The sequence below is a fragment of the Anolis sagrei genome, chromosome 5, assembly GCF_037176765.1.
Source record: "Anolis sagrei isolate rAnoSag1 chromosome 5, rAnoSag1.mat, whole genome shotgun sequence".
In the NCBI taxonomy this organism is placed as follows: Eukaryota; Metazoa; Chordata; class Lepidosauria; order Squamata; family Dactyloidae; genus Anolis; species Anolis sagrei.
This window is the reverse complement of record NC_090025.1, coordinates 109,488,107-109,509,339: the sequence shown is the minus strand read 5'-3', so window position 1 is coordinate 109,509,339 and position 21,233 is coordinate 109,488,107. Positions and strand designations below refer to the sequence as shown.

The 21,233-nt window shown below is 37.9% G+C and overlaps 1 protein-coding gene across 1 annotated transcript in view; it reads left to right on the top strand.

Annotated features, from left to right (window-relative positions):
• LCORL (ligand dependent nuclear receptor corepressor like) overlaps positions 1 to 20,952 on the top strand; it is a 69,310-nt gene extending 48,358 nt beyond the window's left edge. The window contains exons 7-8 of the mRNA XM_060777911.2: positions 1,221 to 5,959; positions 12,905 to 20,952. Of these exons, the coding sequence (XP_060633894.2) occupies positions 1,221 to 5,959; positions 12,905 to 13,014 (4,849 nt within the window). The 3' untranslated portion in view covers positions 13,015 to 20,952. The remainder of the gene's footprint in view (positions 1 to 1,220; positions 5,960 to 12,904) is intronic.
• Positions 20,953 to 21,233: the final 281 nt, after the last annotated feature.

Below are 21,233 nucleotides of genomic sequence, written 5' to 3'. Positions count from 1 at the left end.
ATTATTATTGTTATTATTAGTATTAATATTATTATTTTCATCATCAACTATTGAAGGAGGTGCGATCAAATGTCTATTTTGTATCACATGATCTTCCTTGCTAATGTTTTTGTTAGCCAGGTTAAAGGTCTGTTAACATACCATATATACTCATGTATAAGTTGATTTCATATACAAGCTGAGGACAGTTTTTGGGCAAAAATTATGGATTTTATGTTGACTCATGGATACATTAAGGACAAAAGTTAGGCTATAAAGTAAACAAATATTAGAAAGAACTAAAGAGAAGAAGAGAGTCTGTTTATTTAAGGGATTACCATGGGGGTGTAAATTGCATTGCTGATCTTAAAATATTTACATCTGTGCAAACACAGATGGGAGGAAAGAATATAAACGAAGAATAATCAGAATATAGCCTGAAAAAAGTGGGGGAGAGGAGCAAGGAAAGCAATCTACCTTTAGTTGGAACCCAACGTGAAGGCAATTACAAGAAACAGGTGAAAAGCACTCCTGCCTTATTTCTGTTCCCTTGCCCAAACTGAAGAAAGAAAGACAGCTCTCCCTCCTTCCTCACTATCATTTTAGACCTGAGCAGAGTTCAGCAGCAATGTGGGGAAGTCATTTTGGGAATCTGAGATGAATTGAAACAAGGATAACCATTTAAAGCAAGAGAGTAAGTGCATAAGGTTTTCTGCAGAGAGACAGTAGTGGCCGCTACTGTAGTGGTGTTACCCCAGTCACCCAATTTTGGCTTTCCCATATTGCTCCTAAACTCTGCTCAAGCTGAAAAAAAGTGAGGAAGAATGGAACCTGGCTTCCTTTTTTCAACTTGGACAAAGGGGGAATAATGGGTTGGGAGCACTTCTCAACTCTGCCTCTTGTCTCGGCCCTTGCATTGGCTCCCTATTCTTGCACTGATCCATGTATAAGTTGACCACAGTTTTTGGGGGTGATCTTTTGGAATATTTTTTTTTCTATTTACATTATGCATGAGTATCTATGGTAATTTGATGTTTCTGAGTTCTAGGAGAATGTGTACACATTTTCCTTGTAATTCATATATGGAATCTCAAAGGAAGTAGAGCATTTCTATAAAACTATTTGAAATATGGACACTTGGTACAGTGTCCATATTTCACTTATACAGTTAGACATCATCCACATTATGCCATTTTTTCAGTGTAATTTACTTTTTGTTTTGATCTGCTTTTTGTTTTCAGTTCAAGTACAGCAGCTGGTGCAAAATCAGAGGAAACAACTAAATTGGAAAGAGGAAACTCTGCTCTAAGCAAGGTTTTGGCAACGTTATGCTCGTATCATTGGCATCAGATTTTAGCTATGTTGAATTTTTTAATCCAGGACCCATGTATTCATTCAGTTTGTAATTATCAACTTCCGGGTACTATATTTTATGAAACAGCTGAAGATCATGCGCACATTCCAGTCTGCAGTTTTGAAGGCAACATGCTAATCAAAAGGTGCTGTTTACAGAATCAAAGACCAAATATTTGTTCACCATCTCTGTCAGTCTGTATGACTGATACAGATAGCTTGTCAGGCCAATCTGTGGCTTTTGGACACTTTAACACTGTGGTGAGCAAAGGGAATCCTGTGCCTTGTAGTCCTAATGGATGCCGTCCCAAACAGTTACAACAGTGTAAACTCCACTCTGCTAAACCTACACTTTGTATGCATCTCTGTTCAACAGGGCAAAAGACTAATAAAGTTAGCAGAGCCCGCAGCCCTTCACCACCATCTTTGTCACCTGTAGAAACTGATGAGTGTGACTCTTTGGGAAAATCAGTTCAAGATTCTTCTTCCTTAGATAAGAGACTTGAAATGAGTAAACAACCTCCATCCCTCCTACCAGCTGAAAGAATTTTTTCTTCATTTGAACAGAAAGATGGTATATTCATCATAGAAGCGGTTGGTAATTTGGGTGAAACCCTTCTAAGTGCAAATCAAGAAAACAGCCTTATAAATTCTGAAAAGCTTGAACAAGTTGAAAATGCCCCTTTTCAAGACTTAATGGACAGAATCAATGAGAAATTGAAATCAATAGAAACTGCTAATACTACAAATGTGTCAAGAATGTCCAAGAATGAAGGGGGAACAGAAGCCGATATTAAATTGCGGAGCTTCATAACATCTCTCTTACATGATGCTAAGCCAAATGATGACAGTTTTATGGAGTTACTGAACCAACATGACAAAGATGTAGAAAATAAAATTATCCAAACAAGATTTCGAAAACGGCAGGAAACCTTGTTTGCTATGCACAATTCCCCTGATTCTTCTCTATTTAGACGGCAGTCTTTGCAAATTAAGAGAGAGTTGGCTAATCTTGATGAAACCTTCATTAGGAAAAAGGCAAATTCAGATAGGAATGCAAAAAAGCTTGTAAAAAATGACAAACCATCACCAAACAAAATTGTCAGTCATAATACATTAAACCACCTTGATTTAGAAAATCAAGAAAATAAAGAGAAGCTATTTTCTCCCATCAAGTCACCATTTCTGCCAGTAAGTCAACAAGAGTCACTTGAACAATCTCAGAATAGCGCAGGAACTGATTCTGGTTTAGTGACATTTTCAGAAAGAAATTGTACAACATTCCAAACTCACTCGAATGAAATGCAGAGTTGTGGGGTTGATCTGCATGTGGATACTGTTCCTGTAAAGAGAGATGATGACAGGTTACTGGAAAGGACAAAACATACCATTATCCCTCCCATGTGGTGCTCTGTGTATGTAACAAACAATGTTTTGTTTCAAAAATCTTCACCAACAAAAACTCATCCTTACTGCATGGAAAAAGATAAAACACCAGATTTTCAGGTGAAAACATGTAGCAATAGAGATATAAACAAGATGGTGCAAAACACAAATCTACATGTTGTTGTCGAGCGTTTGGAAGATACGTTACATATGGCCCAAAAGGTGAAACCCCCCTTTTTTAATGGTTATACAGTATCCAGCAAACTAAAAGATATTCACAAGTCTGATGCCAGCAACAATTCTAAAAGTGGCCTTTTTATTATGAGTGAAACTGGAAGTGAGGGACAATATTTCCTGTCACAAGCTCATGTGCCATTTAGCAGTAGTAACAGAAAGGAGTGTTTATCAACAAAAGAAGAAATCTCTGATGAAGAATATAAAACCCTTTGGAAATCATCAAACTCACTTGACTCAGATGCATTGGCTTCAAGTAATGAGGATTTACAAGCAAATTCTGATGTTGGGAATAATTCACCTACAACACTAAATTACACCAGTCCTATAAAGCTTATGTTTCTTTCAGAAATTAGCAGTAGTGAAGGAGTCAAATATACATTAAAGTCTGTAAATGATTCTTCTAAATTAAACATTGATCTTTATTCTGTTCATGAGAAAACAAATGTACCATCAGAGAACCAATCGGAAACCAGGGATCTTGGTAAAAATGTTTCAGTTGAAGAACACAGGTGTAATGAAAATGATAATAAACATGAAGTGAATTCTGGTTTTCCTACAACTAATGAAACAAACATTAGTGAACACAAGCCAAGTGAAGAAGCCATAGAACAAAGCAACACCGGATCCTCCCTAAAAAGAAAACCTGGCAGACCCAAAAAAATAGGTCCTCAAGTTGTAAAACAGTTTAAGCGACCCATTGGTCGACCTCCAAAGCCTAAGATAGCTGCTCCTGAAAATATCAACTGCATGAGTGACTCCACTAGCAGTAGTAAAAATGGAAGCTCTGATGCAGAGCTTTTGGAGGGGGAGAGCATTAACAAAAATATTACTGTGACAGTTGTCTTTGGAAGATCACGAAGGACTAAGAGGTGTGTTTCAGAAGGCACGGTAAATGTAGTCAATGTGGTTCCAGATCATCATCGTGATTGTGATGTTATATGTGAATCTGCTCAACTAAAGAACTCGGAAACCAGGGACAGTTTGTTAAACAAACATATGCCAAATTCTACATCTGGTTATGCATATGTTAGGCCCCTTGAGAGCAGCCCAGTAGTAGCATCCCATTGCAGCAGTATCATAAGACCAAACCAGAAGCCTTTAAATATAATTAGAAAACCTGGCAGACCAGCAAAAGTAAAAATATCTGGCATATCAGTGACTGTTAATCAGATTTCATCTCAGGAAAGAAAAGTGAGTATCAGCAGCTGCCTGCCTCCTTTAGAACAAGAGACTGTTTTAGAAAAAAATGAATCTTTTGAGAAGGATAATAAGCAGTGCAATAAGCGGTATGCTTCTAAAGGTATATGGAATGACACAGATGTGGATTTTTCATGTAAGAAGATTTTAGCTCCAAAAAAACCTGAAATTCCTTTGAGGCAGTCACTTAGAGATAGAAGACCCTCACTGTCTTTCTTACATTCTTTAACAACTTCTAGTCCGTTGTCTTGCAGACGTGCCTTTCCACACAAATCATATAAATTCTGTTTGAAAAACAGAAATAAAAAAAAACAGCATCACTCAAGCGTGGTGCCCAAACATAGCTCAGTAAAAAAAGAGCCAGAAAATACGAAAAAGGGTTCTGAACATAGTAAATTGAGGTCCATTCATGAAATGTCATTGGATCCCATCATTTCATCCAATTCTCTTAGGTGGTGGGACCCTTCCATTTCTAATGATTCCTTGCTGAAAGAACTGAACAATAGATATGATCAGATAACAAATACTTGGCTAAATGTGAATGGAGAGGAATTTGGAAAATGTCTGTATGATGAAGAAGAGTGTCATCATGAACAAGATTGTAGCATGAAAGTATCAAACCCTTTGGATTCCTGTATTTTGCAGCTTGAGCATTCACCTATAAAAATGCTTTTCCAGAAAAAATGCACTATAGATGAATTGTGCACGTGGTTTATGCAGACAACAGAAACACAGTCACTGTCATTAGTGAGAAAAGCGAATGCTCGCAATCCTTTCGAAGTAATTAGTACAAAACAGTTTAAAATGGGAACACGACAATATGATTGTAATCCTAGTCCTTTGAACAAGCACTTTAAAAAATTTGCACTATCCTCACCCTCAAAATCTGCAGGGGATTTACAAATAGTAAAATCTCAAATCTTAAACAGAAAACATAATTATACACTAGCTAAATTTAGAAAAACAAAATTTGAGAATATTCAACATGAACGGTGGAGAAAAGTGAAAAAATTGTATAATCACAGAACAAGTGACTGGAAATCTAAAAGGAGAAGCTTGCGGTTCTTCTGCCAAAGTCAGAGTTTTGCTAATGCAAACAGGAAAATTAACACCCAGTTGTGCATGAAGCACAGAAATGGTACTGTACAACCTAAACCACCCTCAATTTTGCTAGAACCTCATACAATCACTTCAGCAACTGGAAATGAAATTGGAGATGCCTTTTGTCAACAGAAAACGCAACTGACTGACCTCAACACAAACTCTGGATTCAGAAATAATTGCACATCAAGCACACTGTTAGCATATTGTAACCAGCAAAAGAGTGAAAAAGAGCAGACCCCTGGTGAAGATGGTTGGAGAGACAAGACCTTTAAGAATTGCAGAATATTTCTGAAGAAGATCAGTCCTGTTGAAGAGCAGTGGCCACTTAATACAACTCCTGCTTTTTGTATTCCTAAATCTGTTAATCATAGTACTGGTCACAGCTACTTTCAAGAGAAACCCCACTGTACTCTGAGATCCCATTCTGCTAAGCAAAGCACATCTGACAATTGTGAAAAGAACGCAGAAGCATCTAAAGCTGCAGAGTATTCCACCTTGGTGAAAGGGATGCATATTGGACGAGACAGCAAGAAATCAAGCAAACGTGTCAGTGTTGATGATGGTTCTACCGAGGTTCCAAAAAAAATGAGTAAGCAGAGGAAGACACAATGCAAGCTCACTGACCTGGGTGTAAGACAACGGAGTACAAGGCAGTTATGCAGTGCTGGCCAAGTATCAAGTTGTTACTCAAAATACCAGCTGGGTAAGTTTGATCTCATCTCCCCCATCACCCTTTTTCAAAATTGTATTAGATTTTCATTCAAATGAAGCAATTAAGGAAAATGTTCAGATTAGAAAAGAAGTCAAAATAGTTAGAAAAACTAATTTCCAACTGCATACTGCCTCAGGTGTAGTATATATGCTTTTGAGAGGTACAAAATAGCATTTGATTTATTGTAAACTGTCAATGCACCCAAAGGAGAATCCATAGTATCTTAGGCCCATACCAGTACTGTTTGATGTCAATTGATTTTCAATACTGATGGTCATCTTTTTCTTTGAAGCTTGGTCTGTGCCAAGAAAATAGACATCCTTTCTTAATTTGCTACTGCAGTGGGGTCTATGCATACAAAATCTGTTGTAGGGGTGGTTTCTTACATCCAACACCAATGGATGTAAATATAAACTCTTTCCATCATTGGATTAGAACTGTACATACAGCACTAAACAAAGTAATCTCTTATCAAGGCAGGAGTGGTACTGTATAGCAATAGAATCATAAAGTTGGAAGAGTTGGACGCCCCTCCCACCCAACAGTATCATTTGGCCAAAGGCCTGTGGCAAAAGCAAAAACACAAAAAACTAGAGACCACTATGAGCTTTTGAAATTTTTAAAAAATGAGCATGGTAATGCACTTCAGGCTTTAGGGGAGCATATTTTGCTCAAAGCTGGAAAAATTGTGATCTGGTAACATTTCGCTCAACCAGACATTCAGATAAAAGCTGAGATATGGTAAAATGGAAGGGAATATTGGTACCAAAATACGTTTTTTCCTATATACTTTTGTCAAATGATTTTAAGAAAGAAGCTGATAACTTTTTCATAGTCTTCCATTATTTCACTTTTAACTTCTGTTGTTTGTTTGTTTTTCTTCCTTTTCTGTTGTTCAAAGTTTGCCATACATTCTTGTTTATAGAACTATACATCAAAACTCACTGTGCAGCTCTGAAACAAGAGCAAATGTCATTTCAGCTATGCCAGTGGTTTCAGTCCCAGAGTTTTCTGATTGTATTCATTGGAATGGCTGCAGAAATGCCTTCTATTAATGTTAAGCCGCAGTGACACAACACAGCACGCACAATTTTCAGTATTCAAGAAAGTGTAGTCATGTTGGCCATGCACCAAATTACTAAACAAATCCCTCAAAAGAACAAAATGTTATTAGCCAACCAGAATGCACAAAACACTACATTCAAGTTTCCAAAGCTCCACTACTTTTCATCAAGCAAAATATGTTTAAAACCTTTTTTTCTTTATGAATATTACTGAATAGGTCTTACCTATACAGCAGCTGAAGGTTTTTACAGATTTAGACATCTTGAGAAATTACTGTTCTCTGCCAAAGAAAGAGACATTCCTGGATCCCAAGTAGAGTTATTTCACTGCTGCTCATAGAGTTTACATTTACGGTTCTTTGTCTCAGTCTCCACATAACCAAAAGAGAGTGAGTGGCTTCTGTCTGCATTGAGACCTCCCAAGACCAACTGAAAAACAACAAAAACTACATCTGATAATAGAAGACCTGTGACTCCCAAAACTATCGCATTTATTTCTTGTCCTGTAAGTGTATAATCTTTTGCCTGTTGAAGAAGCCAGTGGAGCTTCAAGACCTTTAATGAAGTATTTTGTGCATTTTGTTTGGCCAATAAAGTTTTGGCTCTTTCTTGAATTTTGTTTTATTCGATTTCAAAGAGTGATGCCCCCATCCCATTATTTCAGATTGCATGCAATTATTCCTGAGACGTTTCGTGCCTTTTCTTATGGGTTCTATATGCTTAGTTGCTTTGTTGTGTGCCTTCAAGTCGTACCCGACTTATGGCGGCCCTAAGGCCGTCTTGATGATGAAACTGAAACAATGTATAGGCACAATTCTAGCTTGGCATAGGTCATCTCTTGGTAGTATTTAAAACCTAGTGTTCTGGAATCCTAGTCTAACAGTCAAACTTCTTCAAAACACTGGATCCTCAGTAGGTCTATCTGTTAAACGTATACAGGATTATAGCTATAAATGGATTTATTTACCTAGAGCGTGCCCATGAAAAATTGGAAACTAAGTAAAGACATTTTAATGTTAATCAAGGCTTTGATCATTGGATGACTTTACTTGATTTACAATTATTAGAATATAAGTTCACTTTTAATTTGTAATAAATTGACCTTTCAGCATATTTTCTATTTTCTGTATTATAGATCTTGCACCTTTACAAAGACTAATCTGGAAATTATCTAGAGTTATTCTGACAGAAACCCCACCCTTTCCTCCATATTGCACTTGATCCTGCATTGTCAAGGCTATTTTCCCTTCTATTTGAGTAGCCCTGATGTCATCTTTGACATAAGAATTTATAGCTATCTTTGATATTCGCTGCAATAGTGTTAGGTCCATAGTTCCTTCAACAATAAACTATCCTTTCAGTCCCTACAGTTCCTATATCTTGCCATGAGACTCGACTCTACTATTGACTCCTGTAAGGTCTCTTTCTCAATCAGTCTAATGTTCAGCTGATGGAAAGATCAGACTGATCAATATAAAAAGAAATAAGAAGAGGAGAAGCATAAGTCAAAGGAGATGAAGTACTTCCTTTGTCAGACCTGCTGATGTCAATTACTTAGATAGTTTTAACTTATATCAATTGTATTCTTTAGTACTAGAGTCTTGATACTATTGAGACCAGGTATTTAATACCAGCCAGCAATGCAATCTAAATCTCCATTTTTACTGTTCCCATTCTACTATCTGATTCATCTCATCAACATTGTACTATTGAATAACCTCAACCTCTTGGATTCCTCTTGAGCATGCAAGAAATAGTATTGGAGAGATATTCCAAGATTGCTTTCCACTTTCACCGACAGCTCAGTCGCCACTAGATGGAGAGCCAACTCCACTTCAGTACCGAATCCACCTTGCAAAAGTCCTCTTTTCTGTGAGGAGCATTCCTGTGCTAGCACCTGCTTATCTTTTGGAGAATATCTTTGCAGAGGGGGTTTTCCACTGAGGTTACAAACCCTCCACCTCCAATATATTGTGGAGAGCAAACACCCAAGCATCCAATGTTACTTTCAGTCAGCTCAGTCTGATTTAATAAAATTATCTTGTCTCTGCCACCATTATATCAAAGACTTAAGAATTTATGCAGAATACAAAAAGAAGGAGCATACACTGTCTTTAATCACCCTTTTCCCAGCTCAGTTGTAGTTTAGGCTTCCCAGCCAAGGGCAGCAGCAGGACAGCTCATTCCAATCTTAGTGGTGTGTTACCTTGACATCTTCGGACGCTATTATTATTCCTTTGTTAGTCTTAGAATTAGGATGATAAATATGCACTCTTGCATTCCAACAATTCATCTCTTCTGTTTTGCCAAATGGTAAGAAAAATGATGCCATTTCTTTCCAACAAGATTGTTGGCTAGCAGATTAAGGCGATTTAAAACCCTGACCGTTTTCTATACTCCTTCAGGATAAAGTTAAAGTCTCACCAGCATGCAACCAATCTAATTTTAAGAATTGCCAAATCATCAGCAAATGCTTCATGTATACTCCTTTTATATCTTTTTAAGTTCTGGTTACTCTATTTAATACTTCTAGCACCATTGCAAGCAATAATGGTGACAGAAGACATCTCTGTCTAGTGGGGTTTTTTGGATTTTACATGGTTTACTCAATTCCCCATTAATCTATAATCATTCATCATTTTGGTTATCATATATCTATTTAATCCTTACTTGAAAGTTTCATACAAATTTCATCTTCTCCAGCACAATCTACATAAAAGGCGAAGACATATTGACAAAATATCAAAACCATTTGCTTCTCATTATGGACCTCATACTATTCCAAAAATCCAAAACACATCTAGGTATCACTTTTATAGAAAAACCTGCTTAATCTTCATGTAATGGAGTTTGTAAAACTTCATTCAATTTCCTTGCCAAAAGGCAGCAAAAATATGGTCTTTATTCAGATATTGGCATGTCATTTTTGGAATCTTTTAGATCATGGTTATCTTTAAGAACAAAAATTAGATTAGCCTGTCACCAAGAATCGGGTAATTTATTCTTTAATGTGGCATCCCTGGTTTGCCGTAAAGGCACAACTAGTTCATCACAATTAGTTGATCTGTAAGTGCCTCAAGAACCTAACAGTTATCCGTTCATCGCCTCCTTTATAAAGCATTTGAAAATCTTGTCTTTCTAGATATTTTTCAGTTTTGTCTTTGGCAGACCATGAAGGTTTGTAAAGCAATACATAATACTTATAAATGATTTAACTGCTTCTTTGCTTTCAGAATAATTTTCTCATCAAATAGTAATGATTCATTGCACTCCAATTAAACAACCCTTTTCTATTATGCAAAATTAAAGAAACAAATTGTGATCTGACATGATTTGAGGCAAAATTTTAAAATTTATGGCTTATAGATTTAGATATCAAAACATATCAATCCTCAAAAATGACTTGTCTTTTTGGAGGGGGAGGCCATATTTAAATCTCTTAAGCTGTAAGATTTTCCATCAGTTTAAAAATAATTTTGTCAATTTGCCTTGATCTCCTTAAATGTCTTCTTGGATAATAAGTGCAGTTTAACGAATATCACTCCAATCTGCTTTCCCATCAAATTTGTTTTATCAGTTTTGAGCAAATTCTGACTTTACTTCTGAAGTAAGTAAAGTCAGTTTTATTTTGTTTAATTCCAAAGTATATCCCTTTGTGATATTTGTAACATTTGGAGAGGGATACTTTGCTTATTTAGGGCCCTTCCACGTAGCTGAATAAAATCCCACATTATCTGCTTTGAACTGGAATATGGCAGTGTGGATTCAGATAGCTCAGTTCAAAGCAGATATCGTGGGATTTTCTGCTTTGATATTGTGGGATATAGGGCTGTGTGGAAGGTCCTTATTTGTTATTGTGTGCCTATGTCATTTCTGACTTACGTTTACCCTTTCTTGGCGTTTGCTTGGCGAGATTTGTTCAGAGTTTCAGCCTTTGTCTTCCTTTGAGGACAAGGGAATGTGACCTGCTTAAGGTCATCCAATGGGTTCCTTGGCCAAGCAAGTATTTGAACCCTGGTAGCTGATCAGAGTCCAGCACTGAATCTATCATACCGCACTAGCGCTTGTTTATTTAATTACTTATTTTTTAAAAATAATCTTTATTGAGAATTTCCTTTTAAAATACAATTTTAATTTCCTTTTAAAATACACAGTAATAACGCATGAAATACAAAAAACAAAAAAATCAAAAACAAAAAGACAAAAACAAACAAAAAAACAAAAAAGAACAACAAAAAACAGCAGATAAATAGTTAAAACTAGGAGAAGGGTGGTATGTTTCTCTTTTATTGACTTCCTGAGTATCATCCGAGTGGTTTTTCCTCTTCTTTCTTTTATCTTGTCTTTTCTTCCATCTTAGTCTCTCTCCCTTTTATATTATTGTATTTCCATTCTTCTGTTTCAGATAATTTAATTACTTATTTACCTGCTTACCTCTGTTCCAATATCTGACCCAACATGACTTAACAAACAAAGTATGGCTTAAACATTGAACAATGAAAATGTTTAAAACAACAAGTATTAAAATTTTGAATTTAAAAGATGTTTTAAAACATTTAAACATACTAATGAAAATTAACATAGAATATCCTGTACTATAGAAGACTTTTGCCACAACCAGTTACTAGCCAAATACATGACTAATTAAACAAGGAGATAGAGCAGTAGTTCTCAACTTGTGGGCCCCCAGGCGTTTTGGCCTACAACTCTCAGAAATCTCAGCCAGTTTACCAGCTGTTAGGATTTCTGGGAGTTGAAGACCAAAACATCTGGGGACCCACAGGTTGAGAACCACTGATAGAGAATAAGGGAGGAGAGGAAAGCATTGAGCTTTTGATGGAACATCTCAGTAGTCTATGTATTGTATCTTTTAAACATCCAGAATTTAGCTTTTAAGCATCTAGTGCATTTCATAAATGTAGGCTAATATTATTTGTGATTAAAATGTGTCTATAATAAAACGACATCATTGTTCACAAAGTACATTTGCTTTATCTGTGTTCCACCCTGAGTAATATCATTCATACTTGTTTTACATATGATTTTAGTGTCATATCAAAAAAAAGTTCAAAGAGTCTTAAATTACAGTTTAAATTGTGCAAGCATTTCAGTTAACAATTTAGGTAAGAATATTTCTTGAAGGTACCCCACAACTTGACAAATCAGGACCAGGTAGCTGGTGCCTTCGATGCTGCTGGGCTACAATCCCTATCAATCTCAACCAACATCTTTAATAGTGAGGGAACATTTTCAACAACACAGTTGTTTGTCTGTATAGTACTTTTTGGATATGAGGGCGATCTAGCTGCGACATCTGTCACCCCATTGATCGCCAGGGATAATTCAGCAAATCTGGCTGGCTCGGCGGGTGTCCCCTTCCTCCATCACTGCTCCATGTGCGTCCCTCCCGAAGCTGCATGCTCAGTTGAAGAGGACAACGTCCCAGGTATAGAGGGAGTGTACCGAGGTTTCCAGTCTTCGGTCCCGGGTATATGATAGCTGCGCTTCCCTGCTAGAACCTCCAAACATAGTATTTTTGCGAATAACTGGTAGACAATTTCTGAACGTTTTGATACATTTTGAGCAGTGGGTAGCCAAGGCAAAGCTCTCAAACACCATTATTTTACTGGAAAAAAACTGAAATGCTTGTTTAACTTTCCCATTAAGATCACAAGAACATCAATCATATTTGACTTGGGAGGAATACATGTCATTTTTTAAAATGGCATTTGAGTAAAGCTATACAGTAAAAAAAACATTGTTTTTGATAAAACATCATCTCCCTAGCTGCCTCCTAGCAGATTTGTAATTATTTTTGCATGCACAAAAATGAAAGAAGTCCAGCTTTTCATAGCATATTTCTTCTTTGTAGGGCCTCTTAAACCTGTTGGACTGCCTTTGCTGGGTGGATTTGCAAGCAAAGCTGTTGAATACTCCATGATCCCATTTCAGTTGCCTCTTCATGGAAGCTCCCAAGTCTAACAGCAAAACCCATGAATGATCAAGATGAGTCCCTCTGTCACATAGTCTTTGATTCGCATGAATGATTGTAAAAAAACATGAGCAAGTCATTGCTGTAGTAACTAAATGGATCTGCGTCAAAGAGACGCTTTTTTGGAAAGAGTTTAAGAGCTAATTCCTTTCTGGAAGCTGTGATTTAATCATGTTCCTGTTGAAAGTGTTGCAAGGCAGCATGATCTACTGGGTTAGACCTACTTCTGATGTTCAGGCACAGTCTTTTGGAAAGCTGCCTTGGGAGATTGGGCCGGTTCCTGTTACAGGAAAGTATCTCTGACTTCACTTCTGAATGTGCATGCCAAAGTTTCTTAAGGATGGTTAGCCATTCCATTGTGATGCCCACAAGTTGCATGCTTGGCAGTCTAGCTTCCTGATATACATATATTTTTCTCAACTACATGATGAAATTGTTGTTGAGCTGTTTTTATGTAACATTCTGCATGCATCTTTGATGCATGTCTGTCATCAAAAGAAAGGAAAATGGAAATAACCATGCTGAAGGCATTTCCCTGTAGCAGCTTCAGAAGCCTTTTTGATGTAATTGAGATTGCTATGATGAGCCCTTTGTTTTTATATGTATTTTTCCCCTTGTATTATGGTTAGCTTTTGGTCTGCAGAACTTCCTTGAACTTTCCTATTTGTTGGGGAATTTGATTGGCAAGCTGTTAGGTATAAGGGATCTTTACTGGATACCCTGGACTTCTGCACTGATACCTCACCTGAGACAGACTTCCAGGAATGTAACTCTTGAAACTGTTGGCTTACTAGATACCACAAAGACATTCCTAAGAGACTAACTGGAGAAAATGAAGACAAAATGCTCACTGGGATTAACCTTGTTTGGGCTTTATTTTCCAGCATTGGAGGGATTTTTCTATAATGAATTTAGTCCAACTAATTAAATTGATCTCAGATAATTATTGGCAAGGCTGACGCAAGACATTTTGCTACTTGAGGTGAAGGACAAGAAGACACAATTCCTCTTTTTCCATGTACAAAAGCTGGCTGGACTAGCAGTTGCATCTTACTTCAATCCTAACAGTGGGACAGCATTTTTACTACACCTGAAGACAACAGTGGTTAGGAAATACAAGCCACACAACTCTGTCCATCAGCACCTCATCCAGTCCAGGACCACTGCCTGAAGAATCTGTCTTTCTGCCTGATATTAGCAGAAAGAAGCTTCTACCCAGAGATCACCTTTATTGACTTAATGAATTCATCTATTAAACCAATGGTTCACAACCTGTGGGTCCCCAGATATTTTAGCCTTCAACTCCCAGAAATTCTAACAGCTGGTAAACTTGCTTGGCTTTCTGGGAGTTGTAGTCCAAAACACCTGGGGACCCACAGGTTGAGAACCACTGTATTAAACAAAGTAGGGCTGTTATCATAATAAGCCAACTCCCGCGTCCATGTATCAGTTACATTCATGGTGCAAAAGAGCAATCCGCAACCATGTGCTTATATCTTTTCATGCCCGTTCCAAAGGAAAGGAGTTGTGTGATTTTTCTTTCACTATGACTCCTATCTAGGATAGGTGACTGTCATAAAGCTGGGTGAATTTAGGTTACTCTTTTTCGCATTTGCTTATATTTTTTTCTGTATGAAGGTTATGTAATAAAACCAAGGCAGGGTGAGAAGAGTTGGTGGTCACAAAAGATGACGTGATTCCTATGACAGGATGCAGTTCATGTGCCTGAGATGCTTGTCTGCACATCCAAGAATCACAGTACTGACATCACATCCTGTATTTCCTCTTGGTTGTAGGATGCGTTTGGTAGATTATACAAATCTCCAAGATCTCAGCTTTGGAAAATGTTCTTAGGTTCCAGGGAAAGAGAACATTCTTTTATGGAGGTTAAAATATTTCCTTTTCTTGCCGACCTCTACAACTAGACCTGTGATGCCTACTACAACTAGCAAAGACAATCATGTATAGCTGGATTCATGGTCTAGTCTAAAATTCTTCTCTTTCTTTCCAGAGTGAGGTATCTTTTAAGGGAACACCAAAAACAGTGTAGCACGTAGAGGTTATGCACATGTACATTATTTGGATGCATTATTTGAGATATACAGTCTGCGATTTAGTTTTGCTTGATAAACCTTGCTTTTTTAAAGATTGTGACAAAATGTATATCATATAATAATAACAACAGGCATTTCTTAAAAGAAGTCTGTACTTATATGTTCATCTACTCATTTTTCAAATTATATTTGAGATAAATGTATAAAAATTCCAGAATATTTTAATGATTTGTAGTGATGCAATATACGTCGCATAGACAAAGTATTGCAAAGTTTCAGCTGGCATTTGTAACTGCAGGATAAATCCATTGTCAGCTGCTTTCTATAGTATCCCTTCGAGCAGAGCTATATAAAACCTTTGCACTATAAGGTATAATGATGCTAACAGTTGTGAGAAAGGCATTTATATACCTTCTTAAATTGTTGGTTGCTTTGTGCTACTGCAGTTTCTACGTATGCACCTCAAATTCTAATTCCACAAGTGAGCATTGCTCACTTTTTTGGATCAGGAGTGACTTGAGAAACTGCAAGTTGCTTCTGGTGTGAGAGAATTGGCCGTCTGCAAGGACATTGCCCAGGGGACGCCTGGATGTTTGATGTTTTACTATCCTTGTGGGAGGCTTCTCTCATGTCTCCACATGGGGAGCTGATAGAGAGAACTCATCCACGCTTTCCCCAGATTCAAACCTAGGACCTTTCGGTCTTCAGTCCTGCCGGCACAAGGGTTTAACTCATTGCGCCACCGGGGGCTCCTGACAGCATTCCTTCTCTTGCTGGGCACATAGTTGGCAAGAAAGGAAAGAGAATTGCCTTGATTGCATTCCTTTTCCCGAGAAAAGAGGTTGATGGCAGATTTCAAAAGCACAATATATAATATATATTTAAATCACACAGAATAAGAATAAATACAATTATGTGAGCAAAATTGTATGTATAAACTTCAGTTAAAGACATTAACATTTTCAAAAAGTTATATCCACATGGAGTTGCTGTCTACATGATGCACATTTGAATGTTAAACATTTTGTAAGTAAAGTTCTCAGTCAGTTGAATAATCAGAGGTGGACTCTCCCCCTGCCGCCTCCTTCAGGTTGGAACATAAGTCTTTCTATCCACATTAAGGTATGAAAAATTACTTCCCACTGGAAACAGTTAATTTCTAAGAAATAGACACATTGTTTTAAAGCATATTCAAAATGGAAATAATTTTGAATTCTGAAATCCAAAAGCTGTTTTAACTGGATGTAGCCGGATAACTGTTGAAATATGCATCAGGTGATTTCCAACATTAGCATTCAGAACAATTTCATGAAAATAATATAGGTTGAGTATATCTCTTTTCTGAAATGCTTGGGACAGGAAATACTTTGGATTTTTTCAGATTTTGGAATACCTGTATTTGCATATGTGTGCATAATGAGATAATGGGAAAATAATTTCATATATGGCATAGTCCAGTTCCTTAATCCATAACTGAAATGCTACATATGTGTTTTAACTACCCAGGTTTCCATAGCACTGTGCCACAGCTGTTAAAGTGATGTCAAACTACTTGAATTCTACAGTTTTGACCATTTCCTGTAGTACAGTGGTTCTCAACCTGGGGTCCCCAGATGTTTTTGGCCTACAACTCCCAGAAATCCCAGCCAGTTTGCCAACTGTTATGATTTCTGGGAGTTGAAGGCCAAAAACATCTGGGGACCCACAGATTAAGAACCACTGCTGTGGTAAAAAGCAACACCTTTTCTAAGCATGTGCATGGGTTAATAAGCTGCATCTCATTTGTTGGATTTATATCACAATTTATCAGAATTTTATTCAGTGGAATCACAAACTTTATTTATATTCTGGTTTATCTCCCTGGAAGGACTCAGAGCAGATGACAGTTTACATATGTAAGGCAAACATTCAATGCCTTTTTACACAGTGAAAGACATACAATGCACAGATGGCGGCCTTTCCATCTCCAGCGCCTGGAGGCAATGTTCAACTCCAGCCATGGGGAGGTGCTCTTGTTCCATTTTTCCATACCGAGGAGTCCGTTGTCCTTAGAATTTCTCCTATCGTCTGCATGGGGCGTCCTTATACCTTCCCGCTGAGGCGGTACCTATTGATCTACTTGCATTACATGCTTTCGAACTGCTAGATAGGCAGAAGCTAGGGCTGACAGCCAGGAGCTTACCTAGCTTTGAACTGCTAACCCTCCAGTAAGCAGATTTCCTGCAGCTAGCAGTTTTAACCACCACACTGCCTCAGTTTCAATAAGCTCTAGACTACATGCAGGTGCTGTTGCAAGCAATCAAAAGCACAAAGCTGATTCCAGTATGGGAATGTATAGCCCATTACATCATATTGTAGAACTGGTTCTCACATGCAGCTCTTTTCTTTCATGAAAGGCTTAGCATCTGAGAAAAAATGCCTATAGATTTAAGTTTCATCTAGTTGGCTCCCTAGTGTCCTACCATTGAGACCAATGTTTGGCAAAAACACTAGTTTTGTTAGATTTAACTCCATGGGAGCTGCCGATATAAGAACAGTTGGCCTTATAGATTATCTTTCTTGGATATTCTTCAGTATTTGAACTTTTTTCTCCTTATTGCTACTGGTAACAACTGTCATTGAAGTCTTTTGAATCACATCAGTAAAGCACTGGGTATACAGTATATGCTAGAAGATGTTACGAAGAGATGCATTTTGTTTTAAACCATTGGGGGTTTCAACTTACACCCATTGGGCTCAATTACCACCTAATGCCTTGTGCCACTGGGCTATAGTTATGTAGATATACATTTTTAAAAGATACTTGGTCATGGCCTAAAAACAGCCAGGCCCCTGACCTAGGTTCCAACTGAGCTTCAGTTTTCACTATCCTTCCATTGTTCTCAAGTAAGTAGGTAGAGTGGTACAATTGACCTTTCCCTAGAACCTCGGGAGTATTTGCAGCAGACACATTCAAAAAATGAACTCTCAGATCATCCATCCATGCACCTTTGATTAATTAAAAAAAGAGCGAGCCATTCTCTTCCTCTATGACCTACTTCCAACAGCTCAAACCAAAACAGTAAAGATAGGATACCATCAACAAAAGATTAAAAACTAGAGGCACTGGTGCTCGAAAAGCAGAATACACTAGATTTATTTTAAATACATATTTATGAACATTGCAAATGTATTATTTGCATTTACCAACTTATACCCTGTGCCTAGGCGTTTTACAATAAAAACATTTGAACACAACATTAAACAGGGCATCAAATCATATAATAGAGTACAATTTAAAATGAGCAATTAAAATGTAATGCAAGTGTCTCAAAAAGATAGATCCAATTTGAAATTGCTATATCTTCAGCCTACGAATGAAACTCTTACCACTTCAAGGGCTAGGGAATTGAGTTTCAAAGGATTGCCGCTACATGCATCTCCTAGTGCACTAACAGCTTCTGATTTCAGTCATTCACAAGATGGTGACTCTACAACAGGCATGGGCAAACTTTTTTGCCTTGGGGCCACATTTTGGCCCCACCGAGAGGACTAGGCCAAGAGGGAGGATAGCTGGGCACATGCTGGGAGGGACGGCCTGTGAGAGAGGGTGAGGCTGTGAGGGGGCAGGGCAAGGCTCAGGTCATCTTCAGGTTGTCCTCCTGGGATAAGGATGGGGCTGCTCGCGCCATCCTTATGCCCGGAGGAAGACGAGACATGCTGTGACTGCCCCGATCCTCCTCCCCTGATCTTTGCGTTGTCATGTCAGCCTTATGCTGGGAGGAGGGTGAGATAGGTGACAACCAAGAGCACTCCAGAGAGCTCTCAGTTGATGCATGCCTTCCTCGGGCGATCCTCTCAGCAGGGCCATTCACACTATCCTTATGCCAGGAGGAAGGCGAGACATGCGGTGGCTGAGAGCGCTCCAGAAAGCTCTCATCTGCTGGATGCCTTCGTCCTCTCTAAGGTGGGCCATCTTGTCCTTATGCCGAGAGAACAGGGAACATGAAGAGGGCCTGAGCTAAGCACCCAGGTGGCCGCATCCGTCCCCTGGGCCATAGTTTGCCCATGCCTGCTTTACAACATAAAGCCTAATTTATTTATTTATTTAATTAAACCATTTATATTCCGCCCTTCTCCACCCCGAAGGGGACTCAGGGCGGAGCACAACATATAAATGGCAAACATTCAATTCCGAAACATACCTCTGGCTACCATTATTTAAAAACTCTAAAATTATAACTGTAAATAAAGAAGAACACTCTAACACAGGGGAACTCCAGATAAGAAATAATCAGGGACAGCTAATCACCTCTCAACAAAGGATTCCCCCAGGCAGTAACAAGCCACACCTAAAAGGTGTCAGGCCATCAAATGATCATCAAGGTAGCCAATTGAAACATTCACACTTGCCTCCAACAGACAAGAGTTCTTTCTCCCACCCGGGACTTTCCACAGATATATAAACCCAATTTTCCTAGCTTCCAAAACACCTTACAAACTCTGAGGATGCCTGCCATAGATGCAGGTGAAACATCAGGAGAGAATGCTTCTAGAACATGGTCATACAGCCCGAAAAACCTTCAACAACCCAGTGATTCCAGCCATGAAAGCCTTCGACAATACAATATTTCAGTTCCACTGCATACATTGAGGAACTCAGTCTTGGCATGGTTAACCTATAAATATTATTGCCACTGTCTAAGTCTGGGTGGACTAATACAAGCAGTCTTCAAATGAAGAATGCTGAGCAGAAGGCATAGACAATACCTCTGCTTTTACAAAGTCCAATTGCCCTAGTGTGAGAATGGTGAAAAATTATTTTTTGAAACCACTACAATTGCATACTCTAGCTAGTATAGAATACCTGAGTTAACTGCTTGTGAAAATCCTATTTTATAATGGAAGAATAGAAAATTATGATTTCATCCAAGTGGGGCATATGCATAATGAGATATCTCAGTCCAAAAAGACTGTATTCTAATAGGGCAGCTCTTTGAAATGTTGACAGGAGTGAAAACTGAAGTTTTAGTTTGGATTTTAGACTGCGATAGAAGTCACCTGTGTGTATGTTAGGTTTTACTGTTTTGTAAATTCAACTCCTGTCCTCCCAAAACCACTTCTACAAGTGAAAATTGCTGAGAACTGGAATATATTGGACACAAACGATAAGCAACCAACCAACCTTTGAAAATAATGATGTGCCTTAAATATACCCCATGGATTTGAAGCTAAGTTCTGCAACAGCATCTCTGGCCAGCTGCATAATTTTTAACCAAAAGCTCAAAAATGAAGAGAACGAGCCGTTTTCAGCTCTTCTTGCACTATTGTTTTGTACATTGTGTGCAATTTCTTTTGTCAAAAACATTCTGGGGTTATAGCTTCATAGTAAAACATAAGCATTATTCATTGGCTGTACTTTTTTGCATGTATATACACAAAACAGCTTCATTATAGTTCCTCTTAAGAATCAAATACTGTCTTTTTAACAGTATGTTGTAAATTTTATATCCTTTTCCTGCTAATTATATATTCTCTTGTTTTATTTTGTGCACAGATGTTAATATATTTATGTAATTGATGTGTAAAAGTTTTTCATGAATTCAATAGTTTACCTTGGTGCAAAGCTGTATAAAACGCAAAAGGTTTTCTAAATCATGCAAAATGTAATTCTCAGAACATAGTGTATGCTTTCTAAATCATATTTTTCATTTATTCTATGGAACATCTGTGTCAATTGTTTTTTAAACTCTCAAAGGCCATTGATTGTAAAGGAAACAAACTCTTAAGGAGTCATTTAACAAGCCTTCACTTTATCAATTTTTTACTAAGTGTTTGGTGATGGGTTGACACTTAGTTACATCAAATTCATATTAAAATGGTTGTAAAAACCTACTGTTGTTTTTTTAATTTTTTTAATGGTTTGATTTTAAATGGTTCACCTGCCCAGTTCTAGAAATATCAGCTAGACTTGTGCACGGATTCGTAATGGTCATTTCCCTCCGGCCAAACCGGCTTGTTCAGCTTGGTCTGGTAGCTGTAATGGCAAGGGGCCAACTACCATGTTTGTTTTTTCAGGACAGAACAGCACGTGTCAAATAAGGCTGTTTCGCTGCTTTCGGTGGAGCGCAGAAGGGAGAGAACCGCTAGAAGAAAAAACGTGTGACGGGAAAAAG